Source organism: Lepisma saccharinum, chromosome 24 (genome assembly GCF_977018435.1).
Source record: "Lepisma saccharinum chromosome 24, izLepSacc3.1, whole genome shotgun sequence".
NCBI lineage: Eukaryota > Metazoa > Arthropoda > Insecta > Zygentoma > Lepismatidae > Lepisma > Lepisma saccharinum.
In genome coordinates this window covers 12,579,226-12,599,635 of record NC_139252.1, presented here as the reverse complement: position 1 = coordinate 12,599,635, position 20,410 = coordinate 12,579,226, and the positions used below count along the sequence as shown (strand labels likewise).

At 37.0% G+C, this 20,410-nt stretch overlaps 1 protein-coding gene across 1 annotated transcript in view; it reads left to right on the top strand.

Moving 5' to 3' along the window:
- The window catches only part of LOC145978104 (dipeptidase 1-like), a 176,756-nt gene that overhangs the window by 76,781 nt on the left and 79,565 nt on the right, over positions 1-20,410 (top strand). The window contains exon 6 of the mRNA XM_083110545.1: positions 16,698-16,874. Coding sequence (XP_082966671.1) covers positions 16,698-16,874 — 177 coding nt within the window. The remainder of the gene's footprint in view (positions 1-16,697; positions 16,875-20,410) is intronic.

The following is a 20,410-nucleotide window of genomic DNA, read 5'->3' as shown; positions in this document are numbered from 1 at the left end:
TATATTTGGCCATACAAGACATGAAGATCACAGTGATGAGATTCTCATGCTTGATGTCAGAGTGAAAAAATTAAGAAGTGATTTACAAGTTTTACAAAGCACACTCAATGCCAGTCTTCAACTAGAAATTACAAATTTACAATCACAATGCATGGACCCTCTTCTTAAAATTGATTCAGAACTTAAATTATTGCTTCAAAAATATACTGATTTGGCAACATTGGATAATTTTCAAAGTTTAGAGGAAGCTGTAGCAACTCTTCAAGCCAAATTAAAAACTCAGAATACCAATTCTGAACAATTAAAACAACAACTAGAAGACCAAATTAGTAGTGTCCAGGCACAACTCCAAACAATTGTCAAAAGCATAAAGTCACAAGAAGATTTTGATCTAGTAATTTCCACTCTAAAAGAACAAATTCAATCACTACAAATACCTAATCTGGACCCCTTGAACAATGCCATAGCCGAGGTTAAAGAAAAAATTGAGACACTTCAGAATTTTATGAACAATTTACCATCTTCTGATGCTCTGAATGCTATAACTCGCAGTGTAGCTAACATCAAACTGCAACTTGAGACATATGAAGATTTTGGAAAAATTCAGAGTACCATAACCCACCTTGAAGGTACCATAGCAGCAGTACAAAGTGATCTGACAAATATACAAGAAACTCTAGAATCCCGCTTGCCTGGTATTGTAGACACTCTTGACAGTGTTCAGCAACAAATCACAAAACTTGAAAACCTCAACACTGAATCTGAGCTATCTCATTTTCATCACTTGATCGATGATATCCAAACAAAACTTGAAATTTTACAACAATCGACACCTACTCAGGCAGACATAACCCTGCTCCAAGATGCTATGCGTAGTGTGGCTGATGCTAGTGAATTAAATGATATGAAATTAGCACTTGAATCTTTGCAGAATACTGTATCAAATCTGCCCACATCACAGGAACTTAAAAATATTAAGAGATCAGTAAATCGGATACTCAAATCAGAAGATATCAAGAATATCCAGACAGAAATCAAACAGATTACTCAGACAGTGGCCACTCTACCAACTAATCAACATATTAATGAACTGCATGCTTTGTTTGAGGATATCAGAAGACAAGTCCATGATCGTACTGCCCAAAATTCTAAATTGGCAGTTGTTGAAAATTTACAGCAAATTGTAGCAAACATCAAGCAACACCTAGGGACCATGGAATCCAACCAAGCAAATACTCTGTCTGTTTTTGCAACGCAACTTCAAGAAATTGTACAACAATACAAAAAACTTGCTGTAGACATAAGAATAAAACCAGGCCACGATGAAATTGTTAGGACTATCAACAAGCATCTTGAATCTGTAACAAGTAGATTGCTTACAGCAGAAAAAGAAATAACTGGCCTAATCGAGAATCCTAAGCATACAGTAATTCTTGAATTGAACAGTATCCCTAGCAATGAATATAATTCACCATTTACACCAGGTGGGAAACTGTATAAGCTGTCCCCTGCACAATTTTATTACGAGTTTTTTGTTGGGGGCACACTTAGACCAATCAAGATTAAATATAGCCTACAACCACAAGCACACCACTATCCTACCTTATCAATAACAAATGCTGACAACAAACCAAAAGTCACCAATATAGAGTTAGAAGATTTTACAGATCCCAATACATTAGAAACATCTTATGCTGAAGATGATGGATCTCTGGAATTTAAAATACATATAGGAGACAAATTATATTTAGAAAATCCTGTAGTATCGGATACTGAGCACCCTATAGTTGCAATATTCTTCTTTACATACTATATCTAGACAAATTATTGTTGATGAATTACACAAACCAACTAGACATAATTATAAGCGACTGCCAGTGGTCACAAAAGGCATAGATGATTTATGGCAGTGTGACTTGGTCGAGATGGCACCTCATGGGGGACAGTTGAAAAACTTACACAAGGTCAACAAAGGATACAAGTATATACTTACTGTCATAGATACATTTTCAAAATTTGCCTGGGCATTGCCGCTAAAATCTAAGACTGGAAAATGTGTTACAGAAGCCTTCAGGACAATTATTAATCAGAGTGGAAGATCATCGCGCTATCTACAAACAGATAATGGCAAAGAATTCTATAATTTGGTGTTCCAAAAATTTATTAAAAGCCAGTCAATAAAACATTACTCGAGTTACAGTGATCTCAAAGCCTCTATTGTAGAAAGATTCAACAGAACTCTAAAAAATCATATGTATAAACAATTTACCCTTCAAGGTAATTATAAGTGGCTTACAATCTTACCAGATCTTCTAGATAGATATAATAATTCAGTTCACACTACAATCAACATGAAACCCTCCGAGGTAACTTCATCTGATGAGCAAAAATTGATCAGCACTGTTTACTATCCTAGATACCAACCAACAACTAGAAAAGCTAAATACAAAGTTGGTGATCAAGTAAGAATTAGCAAATATAAGCACTTATTTAAAAGAGGTTTTACAAGAAACTGGAGTACTGAATTATTTACAGTGGTTCAAGTTAAACCTGGGGCTCGTAATACATATATAATAAAAGATTACCGAGGTGAAATTCTCAAAGGCAGGTTTTATGAAGAAGAACTTAACAAAACTAAACAGCCAGAAACATATCTCATAGAAAAAGTTATACGCAAAAAAGGCAACAAAATACTGGTCAAATGGCTAGGTCTCCCAGAACACAGTTGGATCGAGGCAGACAAAGTGATACTATGAACACCTGGGATGTTATAAAGAGACTACCAGAGCCTGAAGAGCAGACTAAGAGAAATGGCCAGCTGCTGCCTGATAATATTAGATGTCTTATTGTTGGGCCATCGGCTTGTGGTAAAACTACACTAATGATTGATAATTTTTTATTGGCACCCAATTGGCTAGATTGGAAAAATAGGCATTTGTATGTTTTCTCTAAGAGTTTAGAACAATTAAAATATCAGCAACTGATGAAGATATATATGATGGACTGGATATAGCCACTTTTGAATCAGATGTTAAACCACTTCATGAATGTCTCGATAACTCTGTTGTTGTATTTGATGATATTATATTAGAAAACCAAAACAAGGTTAGAAATTTCTTTACACAGGGCCGACACAAAAACATAGATTGCTTCTACCTGGCACAGACTATTTCTAAAATACCAAAACAATTGATAAGAGACAACAGCAATTTTATATGTGTATTTCATCAAGACCATACCAACCTCAAACACATATATGATGAATATGTAGGTGGCGACTTGAGTTACAATAATTTTTCTAAGTTTTGCAGTAGGTGCTGGAATCAGGACAACTATGGGTTTGTCACAATTGATATGACAAGGAAACCTAATAATGGTAAATATAGAAATAAAATAAACAATTTTATAGATATTAAAACATATATAAATAACCATGAAAAGACCAATAAATGATGATCTTAAATGAAGAGATTATCTTGTAAAAAGATTTAAGGGATGGAAATCAGAAAACCGAGGTATTTATGAACAACACAAGCGCACAGAACAACCTATTATTGATGCTATTAGTGAAGTAGGTAAAAATATCAAAACTGTTACAGAGCAGAACCAAAATTTGATCACAGAGCTTGTACCGGTAGCTGCTAGGAACATATTAGATTATCCAATCACCCCACTTTCTAGTATTCATACACCTAGTCCTGTTCCTCTTCGAAGAATTGAAGCTACTCAGTATCCTATTGAATTGGGTATTCTTGCTCAAAAATATTTACACCTAAAGACAATAAAGATGAGGTTTTTGGTTTATATGCCGACACAGAACGTGATGGTAGCATCATACATAGAATTGGCAATTTTAGGGTAACATTTATGGGAGATGATCTAATTGTATATTCAGAATCTCATCTTGGAGAAAGAGGTGGTTTTGTTAAGTATCCTGGCACACCTGGATTGTGGGAACTGATGACTCGTAAGAGACCTGGCAGCTATACAGATCAAGACTATGAGCACTACAAAGAAATATTAATAAAATCAGATGCTCTATACCAGAACAATGATCCCACACAAAAAAGAGTCAAATCTAGTAGTGGAGCAAAATACAACAATTTAATCAAGCCCATACGGTCACAGATCAAGACAGGTAGTGGGATCAAACAGTACAATACCCTGCCTAAAGAATTTGTCTGGGTTGACGATGTCAGGAAACTCGTAGATAGGTTGCTGGTCATAGCTGGGGAAGAAAATGCTGGTAACCACAATTTTTACAATGAAAAGGTTGGAATTATGGACATGATAAGCACCAAATTGTCTAATTTTATGGTTAATGACACTAAGGGGATTGGATATCTTATAAAAATTATTAATATTTTACCACCCAAATTTTGGAATATCTCCGAGGGTCGGGGGCTAGTCAATGACATCATAAACAAGTTGCCATTTGAGCTACACATACCAGGCTATCAGTATTGTGGTCCAGGTACCAAACTAGACCATAGATTAAACAGAGGTGACCCTGGCCTTAATCCCCTAGATGCTGCCTGCAGAGACCATGACATAGCATACAACACACATACCGATCTTGACAAGCGACATGTGGCAGACAAAAAATTAGAAGAGGTTGTATTTGGTAGATTTGTAAGCAAAGATGCTTCTTTGGGTGAGAGAATAGCAGCATTGGGGACCACCATAGCTATGAATACCAAACAAAAATTGGGGTGGGGGTTGTAATAAATTAAGTAAATTAGCTATAATTTAATTGAACTAGTTAGTCCCAGAATATGTATATAATAAACCAAAAAAATGAAGGCCAAAGGTGTTATGTATCAGATACCTTATGCAAATCTTAAATCTCTTAAAACTATTGATAGTCTTCTAACCAAAAAACAGCGCAAGAAGAAAAGTTCTTGTCTTGCCAAGGGACATGGTATGAAATTATTACTTAGTACCCCACAATTAAAAAAATTACAACAATCTAGAAAAAAATCACATATAGGTGGATTCATATTTAGTATCCCAGCTATTTTAGCAGCTCTCGGCGCAGTTGGCAGTTTGGCTGGGGGATCGGCTGCCATAGCAAAAGCAGTAATAGATGCCAAGAAGAATAAGGCAGAATTAGATGAACAAAAGCGCCATAATCTGGCCATAGAGAAACAAGGCAAAGGTGTTAAGAAAGTTATGAATAAGTTAAAAAAAAACAAGAGCCGCTTACAAACCAAGACATTGAAACTTTAATCAAACCACTGGGCATCAAAAATTTTAGAGGTGTGTACATGTCTGATTCTTTACCAGAAAAACCACTTAAAAAAGAGTGTGGCATAGTTAATTTGGATAAGTACAAAAATCAAGGTACTCACTGGATCTGCTATCTTAAATATTTAAAAAATGAGGCATTTGTGTTTGAATCATTTGGAGGTGTTCCACCTGAGAATTTAGTAAAATATCTAAACTCAACTAATCTTTATTACAATAATGCCCGTGTTCAAAATTTCAAAGATGTTAATTGTGGACATCTGTGTTTATCTGTTCTTAGATATCTGTCTCAAATAAATAAACCATCAATTGAAAATTTTCAAAAAGCCTTGTGGTATCTAAAACATCATGGGGGTATTCCATCTCACCAGCCAAAAATTCAATATTGAAACTTAGATTACATGATTATATAGTTTATCCCAAAACAATAGCTCTCAGAGCATTCTATGGCATGTACTTGATACCCAATATTACACACCATAACAACACAATCACAGTTGGTGACCAAAACATTGTCATCACTCCAGGGCAGTATAATCTGTCTACTCTAAATGCTCAGTTACCCAGAGGTATAGTTTTAACTCAAAATTCTGTTACTCACAGAGTAGAAATTGTGTCTGCTACAGAGAAAATAGATCTGGGTACTATAGGAGAGCTATTAGGCTTCCAGAACAACACAAAACTTGAACCAGCCATTAAACACACTGCTATTAATATACCTAAATTTTTAGCCATAGAAACTCTAAATATTCACTGTAATGTGGCCGAGGGTATGATCACCAATCAAATGGCATTGGCACTCACAAACAAACTGGCATTATTGCAACATTTAAACCTAACTCTGAATTTATGGAACCAATCATCTATACTCCATCACCAACATTATATTTTCCTGTGTGTCATAATAGAATAGACTATATTGAGTTGATGGTCACTAATGAAAAATAAGAATTAGTTGATTTTGCTGGAGCCACAACAACTGCTATCATAGAAATTAATATTTAAGTAAAAATACATACAAATATATAAAAAAAAAAAAAAATGGAAAATATTGAGAGTTATGAGCTACAATCATTCCCTCCAAACAGGAGGACCTTTGCAAATCTAAATCAACCCAACACAGAGATTGAGGTTGACCTTGATGTAGGAGATGGCTTTATACACCCTCACAGAGCAGACCTATATATTAAATTTGATGTTGTAAAACTCGATGGTACAGATTATCCGGCTAACTCAAATATAAGACTGGTAGACAATTTTGTGCCACATCTGTTCTCTGAAATCGAGATAAGAAAACATGGTGTTGTTATAAATATAGTAGACTATCCTGGTATTACATCTACTGCTTTGGCCACAATAAAATTATCCAAGACTGAGGCCTCATACTACAAAATAGGTGGATTTGAGGCTGGTGATAAAATATTAAGCAAGAACCACACAGTATTGTTTTCAATGCGCCTGTTGCCAGGATTCTTCTCAGATTACAAAGATATTATGTGGAAGGGTGGTTTAAGAATCACATTTAGAAGATCTGCCAATGATAATAACGCTTTGATGAGGTACAGTACATTAAACCCTACCGGGGCAGCTCTGCCTAATACCCTACCTGATGAGGGTAAATGTCTTATTCAGACTATGGAGCTAAGAATCCCGGTAGTTGAATATGAAGCCAGTTATGCTCTTAAATACAAAGCAAATATACTAAAAAATCCACAGGTTCCTTTAGAATTTTATACATATCAATGTGTGCAGAAGCCTGCCACTGGTAACTATTATGAATTTGATGCTACAAACTCATTCTCCAGTATACAATATGACAGGCCAGATTTTGTGGTGGTACTGTTTCAGACTGGAAGAAACAATAATCAAGAAAAAAATTCAAGTAAATTTGATAACTGCAACATCAAAAACATATATCTTAAAAATGGCAGAAATGAGGTGTTCCCCAGAGAAAATTATAATTTAGACATGTCCAAGGATGATTTCCTCAAATTATATGAAGCATTTACATCATACATAAGAGTTACAATTGGGAATACTGACATGTATTACTCACCAGATGAATTCAAAGCACAGAGACCCATGTTTGTCATCAACACCTCAAAAAGGAAACAAGTTGTGTTAATGACAGGACAAACATTAAAATTATTTGTGAATTCCATGATACATTCCCTGATGACACCATATGTAGTGTTATTCTTATAGGTGAAAAATCATATGTTTATGATGTAAGAAATGAAAGAGTCACAGAGCAATTCTAGAACACCTCTGCATATTACATTGTCTTAGTATTAGATATATGAGTTGAGTTTGGTCTTAAATTAAAATATTCAGAATATTCCAGGTCAACATATTAACATAATAGTACAAAACTATTTTGAATAAATATTTAAAATTATATTACAGTATACTACTATATAATTAATAAACTCTTATGAACTTATTAGATTAGTTTTAAGTAAAGCCAAAATAGTATCGAGAGAGACATATTTTTAACAAGCTTATGAATAACAATCTAACAGATACAACTGTAGCCAAATCAATCTAAAAAAAGAGGTCATCCTTTCTCAGAAGCTCAAAAATCGTAGGTTTTACACAGTAGCAATAAGATTTTATAGACATTTTGCCTTAGTTTCAAATATTTCTATTCAGTCAAAAATACCTCTTCCCTCTTCATCCCAGTAATATTGTACAAAAATCTTAAATTTGATAGAGGGGGACACTTGAATAATAAACTTTTATAGGCATCTTAGCCTAATTTTAATACAAGAAAAGTTTTGCACCAATCCTATAGTAAATACCACTACTGGTAGAAGTTGCCACTGAATATTTACTATTGAAATCCATTTATCGCCGTATAGTTAGGCAACACAAATAACGCCTTTAAGGACAGTAAGCATCTCAGGATGTAGGTGTCGCTTTTAATTGTCGGTGACTGTATATCTCTTCTAGGAGTTTTACTCATTGGCATTGTGATTTCTCCCTATACCATAAGGTTTGAAATTTTACTACTTGATGTAACCATCTTTATTCACCTTCTACGGTAGTTTTTCTACATTGAAGGGCATATCATAATGTGAAAAAATGAATTTTTTTTTCGCTTAATCGGGAGGTTACATTTCGCTAGGCAATGATTCTCGAATAACATGATCTTAGGACAGTAGTTTTCTTGCTTCCTGATTAGATTTATTTTTAGGAGGATATGGGGTTAATTTGAGCAGAAACATGATGCACTTGTTTTAAAGAAGCACTGGCGTACGCAGAATTATTTTTTTCGGAAATTACGGAATTGTAAAGGAGGATAGCACGTACCTTAGTTCTAGCGGAGCGGGATGCACAATAAAAATATGTATTAATCTTGCACTCGAAGAAAAATGTGAATAGGGTGATGATTTGTTTCTTTCCCGTTCTTAACGAACTTACGACGGCCTCCGTGACGGAGTAGTTATCAGCGCGCTACAACGACAGGGGTCTCGGGTTTGAATCCATGCCTGAGCATAGGTGTTTGTGAGTGTTCTGCTGGAGGGTGGTTGAGTTGGACAGTAGGAGTAAGTATGTCAAAGTTCCTAGTAAGGAACGAGAGAATCACAAGGAAGAATCCAACAACCAAGCACTTAGTTAAGGACCATCAAAGATAGGAATCGAGATGAACAGTGACAGAACATGCAAAACTTAGGAAGTGATATAAAAAGGAAATGCAAGCATACTACATCTGGAAGTGTGAAACAGTAAAAAGTGCATAGTGTGAAACGGACTTAAGGAACTCATGAAAATACAGACCCAAGAAGAAGAACAAATTACTTGAGGGACCATAGAAGTCCCAACAGAAAAGTCTAGGGGGACGTAGCCTCTTTAATTATGTAATATAAACACAAGTCTCAAACTCTATCCGAGACAACTTCATCTTCTCTAATCTCCTAATATTCACTCACTATTTTAATTATATTCTAATTCATTACTCTATTCTCATATATCATAAACTATCATATCATCTTGCATATATCCAACTAATATTTTATAACTTCTCATATCAATTATTACTCAATCTATTCTTCTACGTAATTCTTATATTTATATCCTATATTTTTATATTTTACTTATCTAGAAGAGGAAACTTTCAATTACGTCTGTCCATTCATCAATTTCATCATACCATCAATCATCCCCATCTTTGCGATTAGCCAAAAGTGGTAGAAAAGCGAAGTAAAATCAACCAAACCAATGAATCAATCAAATTTAATTTTTTATTTTCTCAATATTTTTTCGGAGTCCCATCAACTCTCTTATGAGTACACCAGTGACACTTGCCAGTCAGTTTCCCACAAATGCTCAAATGCTTAGGCTTAAGGGGTTGTTGCCAGAGGATTGGGTTATGTATGAAATCATTATGGTTACGAGGGCAGCGTCTCTCGCACAGAAACATCGCCGAGGAAAGATAAGTCTGAATGCAAAGCGTTTGCTTTGTCCCGGCGCACTTCAATTGTTCTCCCAGAGTTCCAAGTGCGAGACACGCGGCTCTCCTAATAAACAAGAGAATGCCTGAATGCGTCTCACGAAAAGCAAAAGGAAGCAGCGGGGGATTAAGTGCAGATGGAAAGAGACCCTCTGCATCTTATTGATCTACTTCCCACCAACTGCTCCGTAGCGAAGCAGCTGCTAATTGCATTTCATTCGCTCTTTGATCCGGAAGGAGGTTCAAGTGGGGAGTTATGGAAATAAGGCACTGAGCGAATAAGTGGCTACCTGCGGCACTGATGGAATGCGATTCCACGTATTTGAATTGTTTTATCTCGAGGGCGTGTTGCTCCCGTGCTTAGGAAACGGGAGATTGTGGGTTCGAATCCGGTAGCTGAAGTCAACGTTGAGGACGTTTGGGGATAATTAGGCACATACGTATGTTATAAACACGCAAGGAAGCGCGTATGGGTACAAATTACCCAGCGACTTTGAAATAAATATTTTCATCAATTCTAATGAGTTCCTGAGTCCACCCTTTTCAGTGCCTTTCCAGTGAACCCTTCCCAACGTCAGAACCTTGATTCACATGCGAGTCTTCTTTTGCTCTGCTCCCAGGCCCATAGATACACTGCCTGGCAAATTTTACTCACACACTCACGCCCATCCGTTTCAGTTTTATATTTCAACATGTTCTCTGATTTTCATATTTTGGTGAAGTTGTAGCGTCGTTGCCTTGTAATCAAGGTATCCCTGGTTCGATACGCGGAGTAAGCATTTGCACAGTGGTTAAAATCAAACTTCAAACTGTAGATTCAGTCCCAATTAGCCTATATGTGCATAAAATTGACTAATAGAGCAATTCATTCCATTAATCATATTTCTATCAATTGTGTAATACAATAAAATTTTCAAACCTAATAAAATTAGTTCAATGAATGAATGTACAGCGTGAGCACAAAAAACACTCCCTGGTTTTGAAAGGGTATAACTTTAATACCAAAAGTAGTATTCTACAGAAATGTTCACAGTAGTTGTAAAAACTCATAAAGTTTTAAGTGGTGTTCATTGGAATTACAAATGCTCAATGTGCGCGCCACCTGTTACGCGGGAAACATCGAGACGATAATCCAGCTCCAACCACACCTTCTCAAGCGTATCCGGTGTGACGAAGTTGACAGCTGGACTGATGCGTTCCTGAAGATGATTCAAAGTTGTGGGTAGTGGAGGTACATAGACCTGGTCCTTCACGAACCCCCAAAGGAAAAAGTCACAAACTGTCATGTCCGGTGATCGTGGGGGCCACTTGCATAGATTTTGTTCATTGGCTCCAGCTCGTCCTATCCAACGGTGTGGGAGGTTGTCATTCAGAAAGCTGCAGACAGATTGATGCCAGTGTGGGGGCGCTCCATCTTGTTGTAGAATGTAGTCACCTCTCTCTGCAGCAAGTTGAGGAATTAACCAATCACGTAGCATTGTTAAGTAGCTTTCACCTGTGATTGTTGGCCCATCAAAGAAGAACGGACCGTACACTCGACGCTCTGACACTGCACAAAAAACATTCACCTTGGGTGAGTCACGTTTCACATCAAGAGTGGCATGCGGATGCTCGCTTCCCCAGATCCTAACATTATGCCTGTTCACTTTTCCACTCAAGTGAAATGTCACCTCATCATTAAATATGATCTTTGTCAGAAAGGTTTCATCGTCCTCCATTAAAGTGTGGATAGTCTCGCAAAACTCACGTCGCTTTACCTTGTCTTGTGGATATAACGTTTGAACCAATTGCAGCCGGTAAGGGTGAAAACGCAAACGCTTCCGTAAAATCTTGCTTACGGTAGTTTGTGGCACCTGCAACTGCCTGCTGGCTTGATTTTCTGGGACTGCGTACAAAGGCTTCTCGCACACGCTCCACAATTTCCTCAGAGATGGACGGTCGGACAGAATGGTCTTTTCTTTGATCACAAATGCATCCTCTCTCAACAAATGTTTTATGCCACTGCATAATGGATTTGTGTGTAGGTGGAACAACATTAAACTTCCGTTTAAATGTACGCTGCACTCTCACAACACTGCTTGTTTTGGCAAATTCTAACACGCACCAGCTTCTTTGCTGCGGAGTGAACGCCATTTTCGATGTTACTGCCCTCTAGCTACTGAATTCACAACTAGCTATTCTGAAAAGAAAGATATTAAAATATTTTGAGTTAACTGAGCTTTGGATATCAATTTTATAAAAATATTCAAGTAACTATTAATTTTATGACATCTTGAAACCAGAGAGTGTTTTTGTGCTCACGCTGTATTATTATTTGCATGCTTTAAAATTTATAATTCTGGTATGTACGAAGCAATTTTGTTTGTGGATAAAATTTACCCAGCGTCTATCCTTTCGGGTTTAAGAAGGGAGACTTACAAAATATCCATGGAGCATTTTGTGGATCTTCTATTTGTATTAGTGTCGTACTCACATCACAAGTGGCATTTGTTTGAAGATTTGGCTTCTTTGAGAGAACATTTGCCTTGGTATTTGTAGTCGAATTGAAAGACTTACGTCTTACCTTAGTGGAAGACAGGGTAACTCGTCTAATTTGTGAAAGAGCGCTCTTGCAAGCATGCGTAGCGAGAAAGGCTACTTTAGCGTTGTAAGAAGGGCGGAGTTGTGACGCGCAATGTTGCAAGCAACTTAAGCTTGAAATATGCGGAAGCTGTTACGAAGTTTGACACACGCACTCAAATTCAAATCGAACCCTTATTAACACATTCAGCAACACTACGGCTAGCGGATGACTGTCGACGTGGGACACAATTTAGGGGCAAGTGCAAGGATTCGCCACAATAATGTTAGGCATGTTCATAATTAAAATTTGTAGAGAAAATCTTCGTTGTTTACCCCATAATTGTTCCTTGTATTTTGAGGATGTCTTGAGTAGAGATCAGTGACTTTAATTCCCAGTAGTTAAAAGTTGTCCCGTTCTTGTAAATGAATTTTCTTCGAACTCTCTGGAGGAGTAGGTATCGTAATACCAAAGTTCGTAGTCCTAATAAAACATGCAGTATTTTATTTGTACTCTTTTAATTTCCTGTCGCTTTCCTGTTAAATTTGGCTAATCGCGGCGATGAGCATAATTGCTCAGTGGATGAAGTTGATGGACTCGAATCGGGAATTTTCGATGGCAAGGACCACTCGATGCCTTGACCACCGAGGCGGCTACTTAAATGCATAATTGATTGTGTTTACTCCATCGTTTGTTTCACCATACATGATCGTCGCAAATATACCAGAAAGTAGAAAATGAAGGTAAAATAACAAGAATGGGAATAGTAATAAAAAACTATCTTCTGAAGTAGATTAGATTTGTTTTTTGTAAGACCAATAGTTTATTTTGAAGCGCTGGTTTCCAAAATATGCTGAAATGTTATCTACTTTAACTCTGAGCGTTCGCCAGCCTCCACAAGTGCACGCGACTTGTCCAAGCATGCTTAAGTGAAAACAGCTATACATTGGCAAGATATATATTTTGCCCATTCAAAATTAGCGGGCAATATTTTAGAAGTTCATATTGAACTTTCAGTGTTTGTAAAGCCCACCTTCGGGGCGTAGTGGTTTGCACAGCACCTTACGATTCCAGGGGTCCTTGGTTCGAATCCTGGTCTAGCTTCGGGTCTTCTTTGTTAGTGTGCCTTAATCAATTTCATAATTATTATCACCCATCTTCGTCTTCGTGGTTAGCCAAAAGTGACAGATAAATTAACTTAAATAAACCAAATCAATCAAACCTTCATCACTCACCCTACCTCTCATTGTATCGTATATTTATTTTGTTATTGCGTTGCAGGCATAATTAGTATAATATTACTTCAAATATGCCGATTCACATATTTGTATATTTAAATTTCTTGAACGTATAATAAAACGAAAAACAAAAATATATAAATTGAAATCCTGGCCGATTTAGTCCATGGACGCACACTCAAACTTTGTAATAACATATAGTAACCTCGGCACCCTGTACGTACCCCCAACCCCAGTGGCCCTTGCCACCTCGCAATTTTATAGATTGACTGCGTTATTTTATTTAATCTCCAATGAGCTTATATGATTCAAGGTATTGCGTTGCAGAATCTCCAAAAATGGTCTACAAAGAGCAGTTTCAACTTGCCATCACCATCCCATCTCTGCACCGACACAACCGCAAATTATGTGAATGAACCCATAGAGCTGACTTGTATGCAAATAGACTAAATGAAACTATGCACTAGGCTTCATAACCGCATCACATGTACTGTGCATGAGCCTGGATATATCCTGCCATGTATGGCTTTGTTTCGTATTGAGCAGGCTTGTATGTACCTACGTACTGCATTACGCAGGTCAACCCACGCGCTGGTTGATCCAGGGGACATAATATCAACATGTATTCTTACCAGCGTGTCTATCATCTGACTACACTGTCTTCCACTTTCTCTTTCATTTAATGTCCAAAATGCACTTTCCGGTTAGTAAATATCACATTTCTTAATGTTACTTGTGCCATTGTTGTGTTTCATTATATACGTGATTCGCAACAAGGGGTGCCGCGAGATATATTAGGGATAAACGAAAAAAACGAAGAATGAAAAGGCAAATATACTTGGGTAGTAGGCAAAATAAATATTACGATGAAATAGATACGTAATTTCCATCTCTAATCTCTATCCACCGATAATTTTGACTGGATTGTGTCACCTTTTGATTTCGCAGATATTTTGGAGGAAATAGATTTTACAACTTGTGAACGAGATGAATTAATTGATGTTTGCGCTGATTTCACATTCAAAGCTAAGTTCACCAAGAGGGAGGCATCGGTGGCTGTTGTTTGGCTTCGACTGGTTAACCTAATGAAGAGAATAATGGGCGTACTTTTGCCCATCTCAACTTTATATTTGTGCAAGCAAGCCTTCTCTGCTTCAGCGACAATAAACTCTATTCGATTCTGACGTTTGTTCCTTACATTATCTTTCAATAAATGAATAACATTAGTACTGGAGTAGGTATTTTTTTGACAATACATTTTTCATGTTCGTGATAACATATTCCACTTCGATTTAAGAATAAACATTAAAAAAAATTAACAAGGGAGTCTCAAGTTTTAATATTTTTTCCAAAGGTGTAGGAAATTTAAGAAAGATTGTAGATGTCAGTACTGTTTGTACAGTTAAAAGTAAAGTGCCATTGTTCCAGACGGATTGTGAAAACCAACCTTACATACCTTATTTATCTTGAATTTTACCATCATATGGATCGTCCGCTAAAATGGAATGCCAATAACTGAGTTTTAAATGGTGATTTAATGATTCCGTAATGAGGGTAACTTTCCCCTGACTGTTGCTCTCATGGTCCTGGAAACACCCCTATGCATACATTGCAAAATCGAATCTTTTTGTGCATAAACGTTATCATCACCCTCGATTCCTTTCAGGCAAACTCCCGGGAGGTATCGAGGCTGATGGGACCGCACGGTGGAGCGTACTATAGAGAGTCCTATGAGTCTCGAGGATGTTCATTGGAAATTGAGATGTTACAATTAATACCCGCATGCTTCAAGGAAAACAGATAAATATATCTGTTTTCACGTCTGTTGAAAACAAATTTCAAAATATACTAAAGGTAACAGAAATCCTTTGGAACCATTCTATAGTTCCATTAATCACATAAGTCAACTTAGATACACAGAACAACTCTCTACTGCTTTGCCAAATTAGATCTAACGAACTCTACCTTTACATGAATGACAGTGTACGTGCAGTGTATCTGTTCGACGTGCTACCCAAAACCTTTCTGGTCGCTCTTGAACACTCGAGCTCGTATTGGGCAGCACCAATCAGATCACGCCTGACGTCATATCTTCTTCTTATTTTTAACCCTTGAGTTCGTTGGTTAACACAAATATTTTAAGGCCACTTAACAAAAACATATAGTGTTTTTAATGTATAGTTAATAAAAATTTCTGTCTACGTTGAATAAAGCAAAGTATTTAGAAGTGTCAGATGAAAAGTGAAATAGCTGTACAATAATTTTTACAGTTCATTCCCATAGAGTGGGATTGGATCAATTCTCGAGGATTGCAGCCATCATTTGTTATTTCTTAAAACTGAGAATTGTACTTTTATAAAGGACTTGGGTTTATTTCTTTGATGCGGCACTATTGCAATATTATCTTCTATCAACTATTCCTTTTCAATATATTTTCTCTTTAAATGTGAATATTTGACCACACATCCATGCGATTCACTATCATTACTTCAAAAGTTATTTGCTCAAAATATAAGGTAGGTACGATTACAATTACTGTTTTTGTAAATACCCTGTTATGGTTACCATGAATTTTTACAGTTACTCAAATCCATGCCTTAACTGCAAGTAAGCTATTTTTTACTTTTACTGATGATCATCTAATGTACACTCAGCTTCATTATAAAAACAAACGTAGTTATTCATTTTTAAAAAGTAACCAGTTACGGTTTCTCATTTTAGAAAGCAAATAATTAAAGTTGTCTTTGCTCAGAAAAAGTAACTTACTTGCAGTAAATGTGTTACAAGTATCTGGTTAATAAAAGGTACTGACCCTTATTCGCATTCTTATCTCGTACTCTATATTGTGTCCATGGAATCTGTGGAGCAAATCGGCGCTCAAGGGAAGAGGACGGGAGAAAGGAAATCAGCGGAGCAAAACCGTGCCCGCTGGTGCAAACGACTGCTACCTGCACTCACTTACCCTCGGAGGCATTCATTGGTCGAGCCCTCTCGAGTCATCACTTCCGCATAGACATGTTTTTCTTTCCATCGCTCCAGAGATTCTGGAGACAGAGTATAGACGACATTTGAGTATTTGAAAACATTCATTTACATCTGCTACATACTGTTAACGTACCTGTACCACTACACTTTTTAGTGCAAGTGGAATTCATTCTCTTCGCAACTCTAAGTGAATGTCCTTTCTCCTCTCTCGCAGTTGGTGGTCAAGGAGATGAACCGGCTGGGGATGATGATAGATCTCTCGCACGTATCGGTTCGAACGATGATTGATGCGTTGCAGGTTACGAAAGCTCCAGTGATATTCTCTCATTCGTCTGCGCATGTGCTCTGCAACAGTTCCAGAAATGTCCCAGACCACGTTCTTCGCATGGTGGTAAGTACCTAATTACTTCCTTCATTCTCAAGTTTGGATTTCCAACAAATATTTTTACACTCATCAGTAAATAATTTTAGCTGATGTAGAGCATTCATTGTCTGCTAATGTCAATAACACGCAATCAAGTAGAAATATATACAGATTTTTTTTTTCAAATCGGCCCTTACGGTAGAGAAAGTTCGCTAAATTTTTAAAGAGACAAGGTCACATGCGATTAATACGTTTATAATCTCTGGCTTGCTTGACGAAATGAAAATATAGCTGCAAGATGTTATGTTATTTGTAATAATGCTTGTTTGTGAAAGAAGTGTTCATATAATAGATCCGAGAATTAAGTTTCTTTTAATGCATTTTAGCTTAAGTAACATTTTAAATGCCTGTGTCTGTTTAGCTCTTGAGGTTGGTATTCCTGATGCGTAGTGGCAAAGCTGTCGCCCTTTAATTAAGAGATCCCGGTTTCGATCCTAAATGGAGACGCATTGCAAAGACTCTCGGATTCCACTCCAACCGTAGCATTAGTCCCGGTTCTCTTATCTGAACATAAAATGAGCTTATAGCAAACTTTGGCGAATACGGTGAAGACATTGTCCATTATATCATAGCAAGTATGGTAATACGAACGGCTCGGATTCTTATTAAATTAACAGTGGTTCCGGGTTGGAATCTCGTCCTGTGCATGGTTGTTTTTTGTGTGTTCCTTCATCAATTTCATCATATCATCTATAATTCTCATCTTCGCGATTAGTCAGCACTTGCAGAAAAGCGAAGGATATATATATATGTATATATATAACCAAATATCTCAACCGACCTTATGTAATTACATACATTTTCGTTTGCGTATAGAAAAATATCGGCGTATTTCAATGTTATATGCGAGTTACATATAATTTATGTTATATATTCTGAAGAATGTTACACATTTTCCGCATGGAGTATTCATTTTTACATATAATATGGTGCTTTTGTCATTTCCGCAGCTTTCATTGAGTTATGCAGATACTGTATATTGTGAAACAAACATTCAAATATGATCCCCCCCAGAAAATATTTATTTAATTGTGGGAGCCTGTTTTTTTATTCGATGAGAATAAAAATATTGTGGAAATTTAAGTGACCTCCCACGGGGTCGCAACAGGCTTTTATATACTGTTGTCTGTTACACATGTTATCACATTACCACCCTCTTTTAATTAATGATTTAGTTTATTTCATTTCGCTTTTCTGCCACTTTGGGCTAATCGCGAAGATGGGAATAGGTGCTAATAACATGAAATGAATGAATGAAAATCACAAACATACAAAGACGACACAGCACGTATCCCTCAGACAATTATCCTGCATGCAGGTTTAGGTGCCGGAGCCTCGTTAGTCAGCAAAATACAGTCCAGGATGTTAAAGTTTACCACGATAACTTTTCAACGTTATTTAGTATATTACAATTTCATTATATCACAAACACCTCTTGTATTTTAAGAAATGACAAATTTATTTAGTATAATTACATTTTACTGTCAGAAACTTAAAAACAGTACGTAAGACTACGAAAAAAGTACTTCTTAATACATTAAATTCTTGTTAATCCGGACTAATGGGGGATAAATTAACTGGTTTAACGAAAGTCCGGATTAACTGAAATAACCTAAAAGAACAGTAGAAAGTGCATTAAAACTCCGTTTATAGCAACAAAACAAGTTTATTATGGTGTATTAAAAAGGCATAGGCCTAAATACACTATACAGTACAGTCTGCGGAAAACGGAATTCCATCAGTGTTTGACTGCCTTTTCTTCGGAAAGTTCTCTTGTTGACTTCTAGCCACATTTAAAACATTGCATTCTGTTTCTTTTTTTTCTGCCTGTCCGGATTAAGCGAAGTCCGGCTTATCGGGATCCTGATTAACGAGATTTTACTGTATAGTCACATATGTATGTACAAATTCCGAATGATTTGATTGATTGTGTTTAGTTTACTTAGATTTTCTGCCACTTTTAGCTAATAGCGAAAATGAGGATTGAGTGGTGATATGAATATGTTCATGAAGGAATCTCACAGGGGACACCCATGCCCAGACCGAAATTCGAACCTGAGATCCCTTGCATCGTAGCGCACTATCGGCGGGCATGATTTGACAGAATGAAATACAATGTTTAAGTAATAAGTTTGTAGTGGCTGAAGGTGGCATGACTTTGTTAGGGGTGCAAAATCGACGCACCCAACATAGCGTACATGTTACGACGTTAAAAGTTCAGTTTCAACCATACCAGTGTGGAAGGCCGGAAGCTGCCCCCTGTCGCTGATGTTGACAGTTAATTTAACATTCCTCCTCTGGCAATTACTTTTAGTCTCCTTCCCATCGTAAGTCCATTACATTTACTACAACCTTCGTAAACATGTATCAGGTAGGATAGATTCGGCTCCAAGCGCAACTTTCCCTGTGAGAGAAATGCCACAACCAGCAAGATGTATGATGGAGAACAACTGAAAAATTCCGATGCCCCAATGACACTTCTCCCACCATGCTGATTTCCAACCATTCACAGTTGTTTTCTAACTTAGAGTTTCATGATAAAATATTTATCAAATCTTTTTCTAACTTTTACTTCTGGGTCACGAAAGACATTCAATACAGATGTCTATGGAGTATTTGTAATAACAAGATGCACATTTAATGATGTTTATGCAAACACTGTATTCTGTCTGTGGTATAATGTATCAATAACCATGTATTTTGTACCTTTCCTGGTGTTATGGTTCGGCCTTTTGTTGTAATGATTTTTTTAGCTAGCAGCCATAGGGGTAGGTAATTTCGGTCAATGAAAGTGACCTTGAAGGACTATGGGTGCGAGTCTCGTGCCCAAAAACAAATAAAAATGCTATCATAGGTTGCGGATATAGACCTCCTAGCGGATCGGTTGGAAAAGCGTGCGCAATCTTGCAAAGGATGATCAGTAGCTTGCCACCGAGCCATCTATCAATATTCCTTGGAGATATGAATGTAAATTTGCTGAAAGATGACAAAGACTCAGATACGTTAATGGAAACGTTATCAGTCCTAGGACACAAACAACTCGTTACTCTGCCTACAAGAATTACGTGGACATCCGAATCGTTAATCGACCACATTTATTCCTCGAACCCTCACTTGCACACAGTCACACGAACTGTCTATGAGGACATGAGTGACCATTTTCTCGTTTACACCACACTTAAAATTAATATAACGCGCACGCCAAGGAAGCTAATTACTACCCATAAAATTCATAAAATATACGAACCTAATTTTTTCACCTTCGCGTCGTCTCTTCCGTTCTACGCAAGCACATCTCCCGACTTAACCGTGGACGACAAGGTCAGTCATCTGCAGTCTCTCATTTCGACTGCACTCGGCGAATTTTCTCCCTTGAAAACTCTCAGGGTGAGAGAAAGCAGGAAGCCCTGGATCACCCCTCAAATTATTAAATTAATTTCACAGAAGAACAGCTTGTTCAAGAAAGCGGTGGATCCTTCTTGTGACTATACGTGGGAGCAATA